General features: G+C 43.0%; 1 protein-coding gene across 7 annotated transcripts in view; it reads left to right on the forward strand.

Moving 5' to 3' along the window:
• Positions 1-20,995, forward strand: part of CC2D2B (coiled-coil and C2 domain containing 2B) — a 1,917,855-nt gene that overhangs the window by 531,067 nt on the left and 1,365,793 nt on the right. For 6 of the 7 annotated variants that reach the window (XM_078643430.1, XM_078643434.1, XM_078643435.1 and 3 more), the window contains exons 10-11: positions 8,511-8,609; positions 11,906-12,086. In XM_078643430.1, the coding sequence (XP_078499556.1) occupies positions 8,511-8,609; positions 11,906-12,086 (280 nt within the window). The remainder of the gene's footprint in view (positions 1-8,510; positions 8,610-11,905; positions 12,087-20,995) is intronic. The other variant, XM_078643433.1, reaches the window with a different exon arrangement.

A 20,995-nucleotide genomic window follows, 5' to 3' on the forward strand; every position in this document is an offset into this window, starting at 1 on the left:
ACTGAATAATTGATTGTCCAGTCTGTACTTTTCTTTATAAAAAGGAAGAGGATATTTTTTACGCACACACTACTCAATACTATGCATCACTTTACATATATACATAAGCTGTTGGAAATAATTCTTGACATTGCGTAACATTCCCACCCCTCTCGCAGGGGGGGGGTCTAGTACCACTATCCACATGTATGAACATCATCTTGCCCCCAAATGCAGTGGGTTGACCATAACCTGGAGCGAGGTCCCTTCCCACTGGCACCATCCAGGGGCGGCCCACCCCATTTTCTCAACCAACATTTATAATCAGAACACCTGCTATAGTGACCCATTACTCTGACTGAGCATCTCATACTGGCCATACCGTATACACACTTAAATCACAGTGGCTGACAGTCAGGTTGTTCACTAACGCAGCAGCAAGAATACATGTCTAGGAATCACTTAGAATGATAGGTACTTATCATATCTGATAACAGGTATAATGCAAGTCAATCAAAGCTTCTAAAAGGCATCACATTTATAATGACATGGTCCCGGACCTCAGGCACTACTTCACAGGGCTCAACAGCGCTCCCTGACTTGCGTTTTCGTCGGGGGCCAGGGTAGGCTCCTGGTACCCCCAGGGGGCCATTTCACGGAGAGTGTGATTGTACTCCCACACTTTTTTTCTTGGAGCACAGGATGAAGAGCCTGGGTTTCGTATGCATCTTTCCGGGGGGGACGACGGCACTCCCCGGCATCTCCTTCTTCTGAGGGCAGGCCCCGGGACCTGACCCCCCCGGGGGCACATCGAAGACCGGCAGCGGAGCCCCACACACTCCGTCGTTCATCTGATAAGGGGTCAAAGGTCACCTACCTTCTATGGGGGCATATCTCGGCCCCCATGCGGCCGATTTTCATAATCTTGGCCTCTTCTCGCTCCTGGTGGCCAGCACTAGCCACCTCAAGCACTTTTTGCCACCCTCCTGGCCTCCAAGAGGGTGAACCCAGCAAGGAGCTGCCTTCCCTGGCTCCTTGCGCCAGCCTTTCACCTGGCTCCACTTCTGGGCCTCTCTTCTCCTTGTGCAGAGGCCCAGGCTTCTCCTCACTGGCCCTGGACTCCCTCAAAGGCGCAGTCCAGAGTCCTGGGACAGTCAGGGGGTGCCTCCTTTCAACTGCCATGGTGCCTGGTTCCAGCACCTTTCTTCCTCAGCAAGACCACACCCCAGAGAGAGCTCCTCTTCCTGTGCAAGACCTTTCAAGAGAACTTGCAAGGGGCTGGCAGGAAGTCACTTCTACCCGATCCTGCAGTGACACAACACCTCTCTGTCCCAGCTCCCCTCCTGCACAGACCTCAGGGATACTTCAAAATGGCATCGTCCAGGGATCTCATGCCACATGGTATCTGAAAAGCCAGCTTCCCCCTTGCTGACTTCAAGGCCTGGGCCAGGAGCAGGCCTGGTGCCTGGCACCAGGTGACAGTTATTGATTAATACTCCACAGTTTAAGCCCCATCTCTCCCTCCCGGAGAGAAGACCTTCACCCTTCGGAATGCATGCAGTGAAGGGCTAGGCCTCTGATGCTACAGCATGGGGAGAAAGGTAATTAATCCAGCCTGGCAGGATCACACCTGGCCGGGCTTGGTTATGAGCTGAGTCAGAGGAATATGACATATCTGGATGACCCATAAGCAGTACAGACATGGCTTTGGATTCAGCACAATTCTTTTTTTTACACAACTTACAGTGTACTTTGGTGCATGTCTGGAATTTGTAGGTTTGTAGGTTCTAGGGATCTGGAGCTACCCCCTGTGGTCTCTGTCCCCATAGGAGGGTAATAGAGTGTTCCTACAGTGAAATAGTAAAGCACACTGACTTTCCTACACATGTGTCTCCCCATATTATAAAGCCTATTCCATGTCACCACCAGTGTTCCCACGAAGCCGCGCGCCTGAGCGCCCGCGCACCTCTGTGCCCCAGAGCGCGCACTGCTGTGTCTTTGGCGTGTGGATTTGAGGTTAGTTTGGTTCTTGACCCCGTTGTTATTACAAGAAGCTATTCGAACAACTTCGTTTTCTGTCATCAGACTTCAAATTGCTCCTTCTCCATACGCTGCCCTTCTTTTAAACTTTGCTAGCCAGTCCACCTTTACACACGTGATTTCAGGCTAAGTCTCAAAACATATGCAAACTTGTATCTCAAGAAACCATAATTATTCCTATCATTTCTACCTGTGATTTTTTTTCCTCTATGTCCCATCTACACCTCATGCCCCCAACCCTCCCTTCCCCAACACCCGGAGCCCTCCTCCCCTACACCCGGAGCCATCCCTGTCTCCGGCTCACACCCCACTCTCACCCTGTCCCGCCACCCGTGCTACTCCCCCTTTCCCCTAGGCGAGTACCTTGGTATGGTACTCTCTGAGCTCTTTCCTGGGAGGTACAGCACAACAGCCTAGAAACATTACAAAAACCTATTCTACCCTGTATATGAAACTGTACCCTTTGAATTGTAGAAAATTTAATTTGGCCAACTTTTGCTTAATACAACAAATAATATCATGTACCGGAAGTGCTTATCTTTTGCTGCCTCTGCCCCCTGCCCCTCCTTGACTGAAAGCAGAAGTTATTTGGCTTTTTCCACTGACAAGAATATATGGGACCAGCGCTTAAAAATAACTTTTACGTTTGTATTGCTGTACAAAAATTTTTGAATTCAACAATCAATCCAACAAATTCTCAACGTCTTTGCGCAGCTAGAATCGACATGCCCGTACATGGTAGTAATAAGGCAACATTTTTCCAGAGACTGTTACCATCTGTAAAAATAATAAAGTATCAGAAAATATACTGCATTACACTGCAGCCTTCTTTTTGTTGCATAATTTAGTCAACACTGTGGTATAATTTTTTCCTCCTTTGCTGCATAATTCCAGTGGCCCCAAAGCAGGCAGCACATGTTAAAAGTGCTTTTGCATGAAGCAGAGACTGTGAAGTTTGTGAAATTAATTTGGCGTGCTTGCAAATCCTGCATTTCTGACCCGTGGTGAGTTACATCTACTACTGCTGAAATAATGCCAACGGAGGGAACAATGGGTGAGGCAGCCTGGCTTCAATGGCAGGGCAGGCTTTAGTGCTGGTGGATCCCTGTGCGACAATGTTTGTTGGTGCCCCTCAATGACTCCTTCCGCCACTGATTCCTCCACTGCCACCTTTTAACAGTGTCCCTCAAATCTCCATAACAATACTCTCGTTCAGATGAATTTAACTTGATTTACAGCACCACTGATACCAGTGTAGGGTGTCAGAACACTTTACATCACACTCATTAACAGAGACAATTAATCATATGTGTGTGTAAATCTCTGTATAGGAAATGTTACATAAGACAAAGGACTACAAGGTGTAGGAGTCACATGACATCCATACGAGTAGGCAGTATAGTTTAATAGTGATTGGTCTGGAGAAACACACTGAATTTAGAACGTAATACCATGATTGGGGGTTCGCTTAAATAACCAGAATTGATTTCTATTCACATGAGGATAGTCAGACTGGGGAAAAAACATGCAGCTCTTAGATGACAGTTAATAGCTCACTGTTCAATGTTAGGATTTTGACTTATAAACTGTAAGTACCAAAAGGATCTAACTGACAAAAGGAGTAACCCACTGACCCATTTACATTATGTGCACCTTGTGATCTGGATGGTACATGTTCTTTGTAGCAGGCAAATTAGCCACCTGCGCTACCTTTCCATGAGTCAAACCTTCCACTTGGCACATCATCTCTCTCAGGAAGAACATTAATCACCGGAGTTATCATGACATTTTTATTGTTGCCTAAAATTGCTGGAGGCCAGGAAGGAGGCAGCAAGTGCTTTTAGAAATATAATATACTTCAAAGTATGTCACCCCACCCGAAGTCAGCGCCCGGGACGATCGCACCACCCTAGAGCCACCTTGCTCAAGGGTCCTGTGACCTCAGTGACTGTCGCACTAGGGTGTGCTGCTTCATAGGCCTACCTGCAAAACTGGAGGTGAACTTTGGTGTGGATTGTGGTAGACAGGCCTTTAAGATTAACCCACAGTTGCCACCGTTAGGGTACACATGATGGTGCAAAGACACCAGGGCTTCTAATGTCTAGCAAGGGAATGTGCTCCCTCAGGAGAGTGGTCTGGTGGACTGGTCATGAAGGCTGAACCTGGTTCCCCAGTTCCAAATTCGGCATCTCTGAGCATAGTGCCACATCCTTTCCTCCACTGTACACCATACTGCCCGGTTGATAGAAACTTGCACTGCCTGCAGCTACAACCCAATTGTGGCCCGCTATAAACTCCTGAAAGCGACAATTCAAATTACGCATTAGACGAGAGTAATATGCTGCCTAAAAAAAAAAGTAACAAAATCATGGAAAAAGCAAACACTCATAGGGAATGCAAGTTAAGTAAAGCATGTGAAATGTAAGCAGGAACAACATGGTTACCGTGACACTTCTACATGAATTATTCAGATATCAGTGAGTGCTTTTGCCAGTGGCAGAGCAGAAGTGGACATTGTCCTTGTCTTCTCTGGGCAAGAAGGAAGAGACAGAGTCCTTTTCCTTTCCTACCCGGCCCGCCCCGAACTGCCACGAATGCTGAGCCTTATCTGTGGGCCTTGGCTATTTCTGCCATCCTGGAACTCATGTTTAAAATAAAAAAGCAGGTGAACGGAATATATCAAATTAAAGAAGTAGGGGCATGCCTGGCCTTGCCGATCACGCCCACTTCGACCACTGCATGTGAGGTGCTTTTAGGAAGCAAGCAGACTACTTCGAGGGTTAATGATCGTCTTGCTACTAGAATGGCTGAGCTAGAGTGCATGAGGTGAATCAACATGATTGGACAGAGTCACTACAAAAAATGTTTGTGCTTTGAGTCGGAAAAGAAAGGGAATCTGATTGACATAGTTTGTTTGGCAGTGAGAGGCGAAAACCCCGGCAGAGCTGCATTTTCATTCTATTGCTGAAAAATGTTTAATTCCCTTCTCTTTGTATCATTGTGGAAAAGTAAATTTTGCCATGTTCTGTGTCCCTACGCGTCCTCCATCATATGTTATCTGTGCATGATTAATATGCATATGTATTCCCCATGTTCGATTAAAGACGCAATTACAGTTGTGTCCATCTCTAGTATGCCAGTTTCCAGTTCTCGTGAATACTACGAATATCAGGCCTATGTAAAGTCTCGTTGCCACGTTTCTCAGTATGCACGTTATTTCATTGTAAAGTCCCCGTTTCTAGGCCTCAAAAGGGCCCGGACACTAGATTCAGCTCCTGTCTCCTGAGCCTCGCTGAGGAGCGATACAGCCCCCACCTGTATCCTCGACCCTTCACTTACTTCCTGCCTCGCAGTGCCCGGCTCAGCCTGGCTCTGCCTCTGAGTCTGCCAAGAGTATGTTATGATTCTAGTTATCAGTCCAGCCCTCCTTCTCTGCATTCCTAAGCTACTGAATCGCATCAATAGTTTCCGTCATTGTCTAGCCTTTACGTCTCCATGTAAGAGAAATACTGCATTTAATGGTCATTTAATATTCTTCATCACGCACTACATGTAGAATAATGCATGCTCCAGTCTTGGAGTCCGTTAGCCTCTCCCCTCCTGACTCTTAGTTTATATCAACATGTTCTCTAAACATCAGATACTAGATACTGTTTAGGTACATGTCGCCCTGACTCTCCAGACTTCAGTCTCTGCCCCTAGCACAGAGTTCATAGCCCCCAGCTTCTCCTAGTAACACGTCATTGTCAGTTTGCGCGCACCATTAGGTTAGAGGTCCCGGCTCCTTAGGTAGCCCCCTCCATGTTTCCGCCCCATTTATGACATATTCTGTTACGTTTGCATCACATGTCTATGTATACGCCCCTGTTACACCCATTTTCACCCTTATCTTTCACGACTGCTATTGACCACACCTACTGCTCCGCCTATCGTATGTATTGTAATGCAACTGTTTTTAGTATATATGTTCGTGTATTGTTATTAAATGTTAGCGCGCTCATCTCAGATCCTGCCCGGCAGCTGTCGGGGCCCCCCTGTCAAGAGCTGCCATCCTATTCCTGTGCAGGTTGTCCTGTTCCTGTCCTTAAGCTGTATTAAACCTGCAAACTCCTACTACCTCGAATCTTGACTCTTATTTATTGAGCTATCTGTTATTGCTATGTCCAGTCAAACCTAGATCCGGTATTATTTATTTATATACCACATCATGCAGGGTATTCTAATGAAAGCTCTACTTTTTACTCTTGGGGTCCTGAATCATGTGCACTTGGAATTACCAATCCCATTCCCTTTCCCTAAGAACCTCATTTTTGAACCTCATTTTTGACCCCTGAAATTATGTACCCTCAGCAGCAGTTACCGTGTGACAAAGCAGTAAGACTGCGGCTCCCCATCCTTGTGGAGAAGGTGGTAGCTGAGGTACGGGTTGGGTAAAGGCCTGAATCTCCCGAAGTCCAATTTCCAATCATTTTTTTGTCTTTTTGAGAAGCAAAGCAAGGTTTATTGACAGTGAGACTAGTTAAACAACGCTGATTCGAAAAGTGTGGCAAAGCAGAATATTTCCAGTTAATCGCAGCGCCTATCATGAGCTGAAATTAACATGAACAAATACACACAATCACCCCACAGCCCAGCTCTATTAAGAAAAGAAATGCGACAACATAGCTGCTAAGGTGTCAAATTGCTATGTGGGACTGTTTCAAACCTGCCTTAACACTGTTCACGTGGATCTGTATGTGAAGAAATGCACCATCTTTTCACTTTTTTAAGCAAAAGTTTGGAGTGATATTTGGCGCTGCACCCACACGTGCACCTGGTTACTGGCGAACAGAGCCTAGGTTGCAGTGCACATAGACCTTACACTGCCGATCACAGAGGAAAGAAATTAGAGGGAACATTGGTCACCACCCAACTCCGCATAATCCCTGCTGCACCATTCTATCTGTACCAGTTCCTGAGCTGTGCACAACAGGAATATCCCCTGCGCAGCCCTTACACAGGTGCACACACATGTGCACACGTGTCCACATGTAACCAGTCTGGTGCCACTTACCCTGGCTGCAGCCCAGCAGCCTTATCTCACAAGGCGGACACCGGTGGAATCCACATGCAGTCCATTTTATCATGAGTTTACTGTGGATGAGTCCCAGCTTATGAGGCTCTCCCACAGTAAAAGCTCAGAAATCAGGTGTTCAAAAAGCAAAAAATCTGGGCGGCTCAGATGGTCAGAACCACCTTCTCACAAGGATTTTAAAAGGTGCAATAATAATCGCTTTCCAGTCCAGCCACTCATAATAAGTGCCAATGGGTTCAGGATTCAGCGCAGTGGTTGGGGTATTCATTGGTTATGAATTCAAAGAATATACACAAGATAGAAAACCAAGATTACAGGTAAGTAACTGTGTGAAAGGACTTCAGGTGCCATCTTGGGATGTTGCTTAGTTGGAAGCGGAAGCAATAGGGTATTTTGAATGGGTGTGCTCCATGAACATTGAAACCTAAATATTGATTGGATACAATGCGAGTCTAGATTTTCCATAACTAACTCCAAATATAGATGTCTACGTGGTACATATATTTTCAAGGTATATAAACATGGAGTTTGGAATTGTAAATCTATAACTTCCTATAGGCACTTACCTTTCAATATGTTGCCGCATAATATTCTGTCCTTGGTATTAGAGTATCACAACACTGTTGGTGTCGATATTCAGTAGCACAACCCTTTAAATGCTTTACCGTGGGCCGAACATCCCGAAAATGTTGATTGGTGAGCAAATTCCGTTCCTTTTCCTATCCCGGCAAGAATTGCCTGGAAATCTCACAACAGGGATTGTTGCGTGTTTAAAGATTAGGACCATGCCCACAGGAATTCATGGCCTGGTTGCAATTGATTAGTCTTCTGCCTAGCCATTGGACCAGGCAGATTAATAACAGTTCATTTGGGTTTGTATTTTAAGATGGATTAATTGTATATCTGTTAAGATCAACCGTGCTAATGTTATGAAATCGTAATTGTTTTATTTGTATGCCTTTATGGTTGTTTTAAGCCGAATAAAGTATTATTAAACTGAACACTGGATAGATGCTTATTATTGATGGAAATTCTGCCTCACAGCCCGATGGGTAGATCTTATACTTAAAAGGATAGTTGCCTCGTAAAGCAGGAGGGCTTTCTCTGCTCTGGGTTTGCATTGCTGGACTAGTGTGCCCACTTTGGCAAAATTGGAGGGTTCGTTTGAAGACGATACTGCACTTCTAAGTATTTAGATCCCTGACAGTATTTTGTAGCAATTGTAGGCCTGGAGGAAGCGTACTGTGGAGAAAAAATTGTGTATAGCACTACTATCATAATGATGCCCATTCATAATGTTGCAAAAATGAGTGGGGTGGAAGCAATCATACAGGGCTAATAATGGCAGAGAAAGTATTGGATAATGACGGGGGCTACCAGTCTTGATGCTTTTTTGTTTTGCTGTTTCAATCTAAAGGAAGAAGATGATGGATATTCATTTTTTGTTTCGGATGGTGGTGAATGCTCTCTTGAGTTCCAAGCTTCACAATCCATTGCTTTTCCACAGCTTGATGAGGTAATAGTTTTTCATTCCTAAAACACTATGTAGACCCCAAACAAATAAGGAGCAATTTGAACTTCTCAAACAAAGGTGGCATGCTGTATGCAGTAAGGTGTCCAGTCCATGAGGAGGGCGTGAGATTCTAGTTTCCTAGTGGATTTTAGAACAAACACTTGTTTTTTCCGGTAAGTCTGAGGTAATGTTAATAGTCTGCTTACAACTAGTGGTGTTCTCTCCAAAGGGGATGCTTTCGTGGCTCCTTTTTGAGGTGCAGAATAATATTGGATGTTTGTCGACTCGTGTGTTAAATGAGAAGAAAACGACTTTCCAGTTGTGTAGCCTGGCTCTATCAATTCTTCATTTCATTTCTTCTGCCTTCTCTCAATTCATGCAGTTTATTATGGTGTACCCTCCTTTATACCTCTTTGTTTGCCCCAGTGAATGACGACTATGGGACACGAAGTAACCTGTGGATGTAACAACTGAGTGGCTACCTCAATATGCCTAAGCAGGAACTGGTGATATTGCACCGTGGAGGTCATGCAGTGCCCCTTTAGCGCTCATTTTCTAATGCCTCCATCATCACAGGATGTAGTCTTTCATTATTTCTATTAGCCACAAATGTACTTCAATGTCTGCCATATGTTTTATTTGGGGTACAAGTTGAAATAGGTGTGGCTCATTCATCTGACCAATGGTCAAAGCGGATATTTTGTATGGGCATGAGGCCCACCTAAACCTTACAGAATGGTCAAATATCACACAGTAAGCATCCTTCTTGGAATGCTGTTTTACCCAATCACCCCTACACTAACAGCCTCTCATCCAGAAAGTGCCCATCTCCACTAGGGTTCACAATGTTGCAAAGTCTCCCGACTCGCAACTTTGGAAATGATTTAAACTTCACAAAATTCGCAAACTACAGCAGCAGGGCAAAGAACTATGAATGATTAGCGATACCTGGCACTATACCACCCAGAGAAGCAACATGTTTGTTTTTCTTCGAAAGTCTGAATGCCACGTTGAAATGACTGATGCTTTAAAACATGACTGTGATGAGATCACATTCGCTGTGAATAAGAAAACAAAAAGCTACCAATATCGCCATGTTGGGGGCTTCCACTGTTTTGATGAGTTTGGCCTCTTCCAGCTTCCTAAGTTCTTCCTCAACTTTTGTCCAGAAATCAAACGCAGCCCAGCGATGCAGCTTTGCCGTTGACTGGACAGTGTGGTTAGTGTGTTGTGACAATTTCGTTTTCAGACATCGGATTCAATGGAATAATTCCCTGAATTCTTCCAGGAGTCTGTCCAACTCAGTAGAGTGCACTCTGAATGCAGACTGAATGACTCATAGTCTCTCAGCGGTCTGGCAGCTTAGGAGCATGATGGTGCCTCCGTGCATGGCGTACAACTTCGCTTTGGTGATGCTGTCCTCTTGGTTGATGTTGATAAGGAACATACCCACTAGGGGCAGGGAGCTGGAATATCCGTAGACATACACACTGCCTTCATGGGCCTTATCATCGGCTGGCTGCCCTGGATATTATATGATTTCTTAGCCATTACACTATCGATGATGGCCACCACGACCTGTCGCCAGTCAATACCTGCCATTTTGGATGTTAGTGTGACTTGATGGGGAATTGTTCTACAGCATATACGATGTACACTGTGCCTTCTCCTTCATCCTCATGCATGTCACTTTTCCTGGGACCACTTGCCTGGTGCATGACAGCATTCACCATCTCCTTGGAAGGCACCTTCATGGGTTGAGTTTACACGCACGCTTTTGAAATGTGGTTCATCATTCCTCATGCGGAGCACCGTTTTCCACTGGCCGAGCAGGCTTCTGGATGAGAAAACGGTCCATTCTGTCCACATTGTGTCCATTGTGTCCACTTGGGGTCAAAGTCTTTGACTCTCTTCTCCCTTTAGTGGGTGCTTGCCCATGGTCATCTGATTTATCTGCTCAGTTTTGGTAGGTCTGTACAGGTTGGCCTCCATGTGGGATGCCTTTGTCTTTGAAAGGTTTCTTGAGTGCCCTGAGAATGTCCTTTAAGGATTTGCCAGGCTCTTGAAGTATCTGTTCTCTTAGTTTCACTGAGGCTCACCCCTGGACAAACTGCACTCTGTTTTATCCTGCAGGGTGTATGTCCCGAGAAACTCCTTCCACCGGTTGTAAAATGAATTGACAGACTCCTTTGGTCCCTGTTGAGCTTGATGTAGTAAGGATCACTCCTAGTCCGGGGTGGTGATGGGTTTAGAAGTGCGGTAACAATTCTAACATAGATAAATGGGGAATCTGCCTCTAGGAGATTGCTTGATCACTTGTAGATGTCTTCCCCTGCAAGGTGTAGCAGAAGGGGGCACTTCTGGTTGTCTTCTACTGTGGTAGCAGTGAAGTACATTTCCAGTCGCTCCACTCACAACTTTCACTTGGGTGCTTGCACCAATGGCGGCCCTAAGGTGAGGAAGGGCTCAATAGCTGGTATGGTTGCCATCACTGTGTTCCCTTCTAGCTGGCCTTCTAGAGGGGTCTCCAGTTGTCGTGACCTTGTGGTTGTAGGCGTCACACTCACTGAGGAGCGCTTTGGTGTCAACCTGGTTAGCACATTCTCTCCTAAGCACTACTTGCCGCCTTGTGTGGCCCTGCACACTACATCTATCTCCACCTTGTAATTGCGGTGAAGGCCTGGCTGCCATTGCTGATCAGGGTCACACTTGTGTGCTGACTTTCTGGTGGGCTCTCATCTCTGGAATGAAGATTGCAGCATTCTCCCATGAGGCCACCATCACCAGTCTTAGTTGTCTCCCTTCTTATATACATTGTCCATATGCCCTTTTATCTCTTTTGAATACTGAGAACATTTAGTAGTAACTGCAGGATTACAATAATTGAATATGGCTTTCCACCTAATTACCTAATCACTAACCACTGAACATTAATTATATTAAATGTACTAAACACATATGGATACTAAAGAGTTTTGAAAGAAATAGCAGGTTTACAAACAGACAATATGGCCTTTAAAATGCTCATAACCATTTAGCTCTTGGTACTTTTTGCAATGGTCTTTGTGTGCATATACTGCATCAGACCCACCTTTCAAAATGGAGCATTGGCAGTGCTTAATAATGCAGATACTTGGTGACTATTGACTTCCTGAAATAGGACTGCTATTTTTTTTAAAATCTATGAATGTTCTCCCTCTTCTGTTAATTAATTTAAAATTCCGCTTTACTTGATACTCAGCCGTCCTCCCAATATTTCATTGATTCTCTGTGAACTCTTTTATTTTCATCTTCATTAGGAATTATTACATGAAGAGATGCAAATTTGTGCTGATAAGATGGACCCAAATGTCAGCAGTGACAGTGTGGAGGAAGCAATGTTGCCAAGTTTACTCGACATAAAACCTGCTGAATATAAATGTAATAAACTTGAGTGTCGAGGTCAAGAAACATACATTTTTGTACCCAGCAGTGATCCAGGTACCTTTTTTTTATTGAACTCAGAAATTTAACATTTAGCAGTTAAAACATATGTTTATTTCTTCAATTAAGTCTAGTGGTACTTGTAGTATCTTCATGTTGTGTTATAATGCTATATAATCTTGTTCCTAGCTGCTCAGCCAGTGTGCATGTTCTGTGTGGAATGTTGGTGTGTGGGCCAAGAGTGGAATGCTTGGGTGACTGGTGTGAGTGGTGACAGTTGGTGAATGGGCTGAGCAGCTAGCAGACTGCTCCCGGTGGGGCTGCTGTACAGGATCTATGCTAAATGTTGTCTACTTCAATAAACCTACTTAAACATCATCTACCAGCGTGGACTTCGTTACTACATTATTTGTGGCGGCGAGTTGGAGACTTTCTCACTCTTTAAAATTGGAGTGAAGCTACTTTAAGATGACATTTACAAAGAGTCAACAGGTTGGGAAGAAGTTTCAAGAGCTACATGAGCAGACAACACACAAGAAAAAACTCAACGAGTCTGGATAACAAGAACTCAAACATACAGAGCAAATTGACATTCAAGAGAATATTTCGAAATCTATGGAGCCACAAAGGGAACAAAAGAAACTGGACCAGCACGCCTTGCAGCCACCAGTGTCCATTACATCGGACAGCCCCAGCTCAAGCGTGCTGTACTCTCTTTCATCTGGACAACGTTATAAGAATTGCGCCTTTAAAGAAAGTAAGCAACATCATTTTAGACATTCTTTCTGTCATCTCTAATTTGAACCCTGCACAAGGACATGTGATTGGAGTGTTATGCTGCACCAATTTGTTGTACATTCACAGTAACCATTTCAACTGCTCAACTAAAACTGACATTTTGGAAAATACACGAAGCCTTGGTGTTTTTTGGTGTTAATATAAGACACATCAGGTGAAGAGCATCGGCGTTTCGGAGTTTAAAAGATCAGGGACTTCCCATCAGAATAAGGATTCATCCAATTTAAAAGGTCAGATTCTCTATATTTAAATGTTTGTTTCCTGGATCGTGTTATCGTCGGACGAATTACTGCCACTGAGAGCCTCGCTCAGATTTTGTGTTGTGTGTGGTTCTATTTACGGAACTTTATTTTGACCTATTCTATGAAAATTTACACAAAGTCTCACATCAGAGACAGCAATTGCCAGTATAACTGTTGGCAGTTCGGGCTGGACTGTTCCCATGAGGAAGAAAAAGTAAGAATCCAAAGTGTCGGATTCAGAGACCTAGTTTGTATGTTGGTCACTGATCAAATTCTCTCAGTGCAAACCAAGGAAGAAAGAAAAATTTCTTTCTAGTGTCCCCTCACTCACCGGGGTTTCCCCACGGTGACATGCTTCATCATTGGGGCCATCCCAGTTCTCTATGAAAAGGGGCGTGCTGCGACTAGCGAACTACGCAGGAGCACTTTAATCGTGAAAAGACTATGTGTGGTGCGAAAGTGAGATAGTGGCAGAGTGGGTGTGAGTGATTATTAAAAATACCGTGCTAGTGGGCCTCAACAATTTTATTTAGCTCCTAGATTGGTATATTAAAAGGGGTTAGAGACTGCAATTTAACCTTTAGTTAGGGCTAAATCAGTGTGTGGTCAACATGTTTCAAGCTCCCCAGGCTTTTCGTCAGGACCATACAGGGACCAGCCCTGTATTTACCACTCCTATGTATCCCTGATGTGGTGTGTAAACTATTAAAATTATTAAACGCTGTTAACTATAAAACATGCGTATTATACATACGATTGTACTTTTTCGTTGTTCATATAGCGGTGCTTAGTAGCACTTCATGGTCTTAGGTGGGGGGCAGGATCACCTCATGGAAACATTGTTCCTTAATGGTGAAACCGCACTGCGTTACCTACTCGTTCCCCTCCGGACCGCATGAGGCACAGGGTCAGACTGATTTGCATATAGCCATGTCTGAACTGGGGTGGCAGAGTGGGCTAAAGAACGGTGATGGATTAAACCCAGATCCTTTGACTGGGTGTGAGTGTTTGATTGGTTCAGATGCTCCGTCCATCACCACCCCCTTTTGTACCGCTTTGGCCACCATAAGTGTGGCAGGGTATGCTCAGACGTGAGTCCCTTGCTCACTTTGCCACTGGTTTCAAGCAAGCCGGGCTGAAGAAGGCGGTAATGCCAGAAACCGGTCCTCGGAAGCTTGTTTCCGGTCCAGGGAAGGCATGGCTTGGCAGTTCGGGCTGGACTGTTCCCATGAGGCACAGGGTCAGACTGATTTGCATATAGCCATGTCTGAACTGGGGTGGCAGAGTGGGCTAAAGAACGGTGATGGATTAAACCCAGATCCTTTGACTGGGTGTGAGTGTTTGATTGGTTCAGATGCTCCGTCCATCACCACCCAATTTTGTACCAGTATAACTGTTGGGCCCACACACACCTGTTGCTCGTGACCGGCGTAAAACTTAAAATTTACCCTGGTGTCGGCAAATTTATCGAGACATTATCCCCTTAAGTGCTGCTGTCGGCCATTGGACATCGCGAGCACTACCTTCGTTGTGCTGCGCACGTCCAACGGCCGACGCGGCCCCACCCGTTTTTGAGGAAGTGCCGCAAAATCGCGGCCACGGCCAACGGGTTAAAGGTGAGACATTTGCTGTCTCTTATTGTATAGAGACTCTTGAGCCATCTAATATTATGGACAGTTAAACGCTTTTACTCTGATTTAAAACAGAGGCACGTGTTGCGTCTGGCATGCGCATACCTACCGTCATCTTTCACATGTGTGGAGTTCCAGCTTCAAAGTTGTCGTCACCTTGGATCCCGGTGAGCAGCTAGAGGACAATTAGCAGCACTGACGTGGTGTAAGCCACCCGGCGCCCGTCAATACTTCATGCCGCCATTTAGTGTTTCTTTTGCATTACAATAAAGTTTGAGGCTGACCGGGACCGTCGTTGTGTGGAGATCAGCTTCATTTCATTTCTTCTTGCTTGTAGGTGAATAATCTATTAGAGCAGCGAGATATTACAGGTACTTTCTCCTTTTTAATTCCTTGTGCATGTACTTGGAAGTACTCAGTGCACAGTTGTGGAACAGCTACTAGTTCTGCATGGTGGCACAAGCACTGCAACTTAAGAGGATGCCAGTATTTGTGTATTGCTATTCTTTGAAGCAAAATGCTATCAACACGTAGCACTCTTGGTAATGACTTCCATTGTTCTCCCTGGAAATGTCAAGTGTTGTGTTGGCTGAGGCAACCACCTATTGTATTCTGGAGACATTTAGTGCAAGAGACTGCTGCACTTTTGCTACACACAGTGTGTGGTGCACATGCCATCTACTGGTAGCACCTTACATTATTGGTTAGCCGACTATGCAGTTTAACATTGGTAAAGCTACTGTGTTTGGAGCAGTTTCGTTGTTCAACTGTATTTAACTATGCCCATTTTTATTTTTATATGTCAGGTGGGTGTTACAAGCCTTACATGAGGGTGGCATGTTTGATGTGTTTTGGCTTGCCTTTTTCAATTTATGTATCCCTTACAAGAGTCAAAGATTTTATTTGATTTGGTACTCAACTGAGGACCACAAATATATAAAACACAGTTTACAATTTAATATAGTATCAAAGATAATTTTTAAAATTTGTAAAAATTGTAACAAACCAATTCATTGGGAGGCTGTTTACATGCAAGTACCAATTCTTTTACAGTGGTAATTTTACAAATGCGATATATAGGGTCTAGATATTTTGACCGTGCTGTTACTATATCGAGATGTGGGCATGTAAATAACAGATGTTCAATGTTCTGATCTCCTCCACAACAGAGAGCACATAGCGGGGATCTGCCTGGAGACCACCTTGAGGTATAAGATAAAACTGGCAGAATACCCAAACGTAACATTGTAATCGATCTTCTTGCGCCATGTGTGAGAGAAAACCCCAAATATGGCCGTTCTTGCTTGTACTCCAGTAACTCAGTATAAAGTCTGTAGTGAGATAAATTTTTACAATGAGAATAATCAAGATCGAAACTCAATTTGGGTGTGAAGCATTTTAGGAAAAGTTTAAGTTGTATAGGTGACCAAGATCGTAAGATTTCAGAGTTAATTTTGGCCAGTTGGAAAACCTCTAACATATTTCTAGAAAATGTAGAAGTTGAGGATCCTTGAACGAAAGTCTCAGTTTTTAGCAAATAGCGCAAAGTACCATCTTTAGCCTGGAGGAGATTATATGCCCACCTAATTATATTGGCTACCGCTATGGCATAAGCGCTAGTAATAGAAAATTCTAATCTTAGTGCTTGTACTGGTGTTGCTGGTGAGACTTTCAGGATTTTCTTTAGAATTTTTCCTTCTTTTTGATCCATATAGGACCACTGTTTTATGGCTATGTATTCGGAGGCATACGATAAAACAGGAGATATCTTTGCTCTATAAACTTTTAGTAATGTTGAAAAGTGCCTGTTCCCAGTTGCCGTATACAGTCTCAATAAAGCTGCAGCATGTAACTCTGATTTCTTTTTTAAGTGATTAATTTGTTTGTTATTTTTTAGGTTCCTTGAGAAGATCCTCCCTAAGTATGTATATTCCTCGACCTCTTCTATAAGTTCTACACCCAACCTCCAGTGGTACTTTACTCTTTTTTTCTTGTTGGAGAATGCAACCACTTTTGTTTTATTTAGGTTAGGAATTAAAAAGTTTTCTTTGGAGTATTTATGTAAAATGTCGAGTAGATTTTGTAATCCAAAGGGAGTTAAGTCCAACATAACTATATCATCAGCGTATAGTAGAGCATGTATGTTTTGTGTAGCAAGCTTTGGAGGCAAGCTGAAACCTTGTTGCAAATAAGATGGTAGGTCACTTAAGTAAATTGAGAATAAGATCGGTGCAAGGAGGCACCCCTGTTTGAGACCATTGAACGTGTTGATTCTATTAGTCAGGCCTTTTTCGCTCCCCATTTGTACTTGACACCAAGTGTTATTGTGAAGATTAACCACGACCCGGAGCAGTTGTTCGGGGATACCCAACCTCCTCAGTTTAGTCCATAGAGTTGGTCTATCCACCCGATCGAAAGCGGTAGAATAATCTATAAAAACTGCATAGATTGATTGTGATCTCTCCACTGTGTATTTGTCAAGAAGGGATTGTAGTATTGCAGTGTTGTCAATGACGGAGTGGTTAGGACGAAATCCTGCCTGAAACATTGGTATGATACCCTGGGAGAAAGCCCATGTTTTTAAACGATCTAGTATTTCAGCAGCAAAAATTTTACCAGTGGCATCCATCAGAGCTATTTGCCGATAGTTGCTGGCTGTGTTTTTATTCCCCTTTTTATATATTGGAATGATTATACTTCCTTGCCAAGATTTCGGTATTTCACCAGTCTCTAAGATGTGGTTGAAGAGAGGGGAAAGCATCTGGCTCCATTCCTTGGGGTCAATTTGAAGGACCTTGATTGGAATTTGGTCGGGGCCTGAAGCACCCGTGCTTCTTGCTTTTCTGATGTGAAATTCAATCGAAAAAGATGTAATCTTAGTGATTTTGATGTTGTTCCTTTCATCGATTAGACCGTTGATTTTACTTTCGGGGAATGATGGATTTGATTTATATAATTCTTGCAAGTATCTTTCCCAGTCCTCTTGCGAGACTGGGATGGCCTCCAGTGTTTTCTTAGATCCAGTCATTTTGGCAATCAGAGACCAGTATTTTCGCTGATTGTAGTCTTTTGCAGCTTTTTGGATGTCAACCCAATTACTATCCTGCAGCAGTTTTTTATGTTTGTTTTTCTCTCTTCGAATTTGGTTTTTTAGTTTGTTAATTTCTGCCTTAACTGTTATAGAAAAGTTCAAATTTTGAGCGCGAATGAGTCTGTTAAGTTTTTTAGCAACGGACGAGTTCCGATCTTTGTTTTTATTGATGTTTTTATGTTTTCCATAACCAACTTTTTGTGATTTGTGTAAGAGAGCAAGATTAAGGTTATTTATTATATATTCAAAGTTCATGATAGGATTCTCTGAGTGGATTTTTGTGAGTAATTGAGTATGAATTAGCAGAGAAGAGATGCTGTCCAATGAAGTGGAATTCCAGAAAATCCGCCTCTGCTTTGTATGAACTTCAGTTGAAGATTTTAGAAATATAGGCTGTTTGGCTAAGGAGGTGAGGGGCATCCACGAGGTAGTTAGATGTAAGAGAGCGTGGTCGCTCTCTTCTACGAAATGGGTTTGTAAGTACAAAATTGACTCCTTGATAGTTATCCCACATATTAAATAGTCAAGAGTGGAGGAGGATCCATTTCCCCGTCTGGTGTATGATGCCGGGATATCGCCTTCCGTGTTACCGTTGAGTATTGTTCCATTTATACTTGGTAAACAAGATAGAAGCAACCTACCTCTCTTGTCCGATTTGATACCCTTGGGAAATTTTGGGAAAGACATTTCCAAGGATTCTTCTTTGATTAAGTTGGCCCATTTTCCGATTTCACTGTTTGAAACTTTTCCGTTCAAATCTCCCATTATGAGATATGGCATTTGAATACGATCATCAAGAATAAGGCTGATTGATTCCATTATTTCATCGAAGAGGACATCGTAGTTTTTGCCTGGGGGGGCATATATGTTAAAAAGCAGTATAGCATTACTAGGACCTGTAGGTTGTGTTGTCAATGCCACCTTGATACACTGCAGATTTTCTGACTTTGTTTCTATGATTTGTTGAGACCATAGGTATTCCTCGCTCAATAGTAATGCTAGCCCACCCTTTGCATGACCACGATTAGATTTCACTGCCGGGATGTCATAGACATAGTATCCTTGCTGGCAAAAGGTTTTGGTCGCCCAGGTTTCCTGGAGGGCCAGGATATCCGGATGATTTTTTAAGGCTTCAGTCATTTTGTTAATGGTTCTTCCGGCCATATTCCACGATGTGATGCTCAAGCCGTTACTAAACAGTATTTTGCTGTAGGTTTAAAGATTTTTTATTGTTTAATGTCTCTGATAACCAGGCCCAAGATGTTATTGGGTTTTCAGTGTATCTTCCTTCAGAGCCATCGCTCCATACTGTCCTTTCTCCTCTATTTACTAGAATTTTTAGGGTATCATTTCCCATGGCATATGGTACCGATTCTTCCCAAGTTACGGAATTATTATTCTGCTTTTTGCTTTGTGTAGCGGTATTGAAAAGACCATAAAATCCTTTATTGTATGTGTTTTTCGGGAGTTCTGATCTCACAATTACATCATAGCCATTTTTGTGTAGAGTTTCCTTCTCTCTGAGAATTATCCCTGGGAGTACTGGTGACCAAAAAGATACACAAGCAAATTTATTGTTGTCTTTCTTAGGAAAGGTCACCAAGTCTATTTCGTTGCTTGTAAGTGAGTATAAGGAGGGTATCTGTTGAAGTAGGTTGATTATTCTTCCTCGGTTCAGTGGCATATTGTCAGAGGGGAAGAGTTCTTCAATTATTAAATGCTTTGATGGAGTTCCTTCCATAGATGAAGTTTTACTAATGTCTTTAACTCCTACGCCATTGATTGTTTGCCCGGTGTTGTGGAATGATTTTACCGGGAGATAAGGATCTGCTTTTGGGTTCAGTGAATTCGTATTCGAAGTAATTTGACTTCTTAATGGTACCTCGAGCTTGGAAATATCGTCATTTGTCTCTGCATTTTTTTCCTCTGCGGTTTTTGTCAAAATTATTGGTGCTTGGAATTTGAGTTTGCGCTCCTTTTTCTTATGAATTCTTCTGAGTGGCTTCCTTCTCTTATTATTCCCCTTTGCACTTGGAGGACCATTTGTTTTTGGAGTTTCATCCTTGTTATCAACTTCGAGATAGTTTTGAGTAGTTGTTGCCTGTAAAATGCTTATAGAACCGGTTTGATGTAAGTCAGATTTTTGCGTAGTTTTTGAAAAAATTGAGTAGAAGTTAGTGTTATTTTTCGATTCTTCTCTAAATAACTTCTTAAGTGAGTACGTAGGAGGTGATCTACTTTTTCTTTTTGTTTCTTTTGTTTTTTTTTCAACTCTTACTACTTCAAATGTTTGTGTGCTTATGTCACATTTTATTGGAATCTTTGGATCGATTGTACTTTTTGTTAATTGACCTTCCAGTTTTGTCGCTATTCCATGTTCTTGTTGATTTCCAGTTACTTTATATGAGTCTTTTTTCCTTTTTTCCTCTACTAGAAATTTGAGTATTCCTGTTTGAACATCAAGGGTATCATCCGAATTTGATAAGATGTGGCCTAGATGAATAAGTACAGATTCCAGTATCTCTTGTAGGGTGAAAAGTGCTTTTGATATGGGAGTTATTGGATTTGCGAAATTTAAATTTGGAAAGAGGACATCTGTGAAACAGTCATGTAGTGAAAGTTGATGAAGTGATTTTTCAGTGGAACTTTTGGTTAGATTTACTTGGGTTAACGGTAAATCCGATTTATTAATTGATGATATCGTGTTATTGCACGGAGGTACTTCAGGGCTGGTTTGATTACATATCAATTTTGTCATTTTTAAAGGTGTAGAGTGGGATACTTCATGATCTGATCTTTGAGGGAGCACAGTCGCAGAGGTTTCCATTTGGTCGCCCTCTAGTTCAGAGACACTAAAATGTAATACCTGGTGTTGGTTTGGGGTTGGAGGCGATATTTCCTTCTTAGATTCTATGAGAACTGAGTTATTACCTGCTTCAGAATTAATTGTGGGTAGGTGTATTTGCGGTGATAGTGCAGAAAAATATTTGCTAATTGCCGGAGTTTTAGTTATTTGACCGTGTTTCAGTGCTGTGTCGGACGATTTCCTGACTGCTTCCTCAGTGCCCATGCGTCGCATAAATATTGTGCGTGAACGTAGCTTTTTTAAAGCCATAGAAGTTAAGTAAGTATCCACTAGTCTGTAGGGCGTGTATATTTTAGGGCGTATAGGCTAATAGCTTTTCTCTGTGTCTTTACAATTGA

Source organism: Lissotriton helveticus, chromosome 5_1 (genome assembly GCF_964261635.1).
Source record: "Lissotriton helveticus chromosome 5_1, aLisHel1.1, whole genome shotgun sequence".
In the NCBI taxonomy this organism is placed as follows: Eukaryota; Metazoa; Chordata; class Amphibia; order Caudata; family Salamandridae; genus Lissotriton; species Lissotriton helveticus.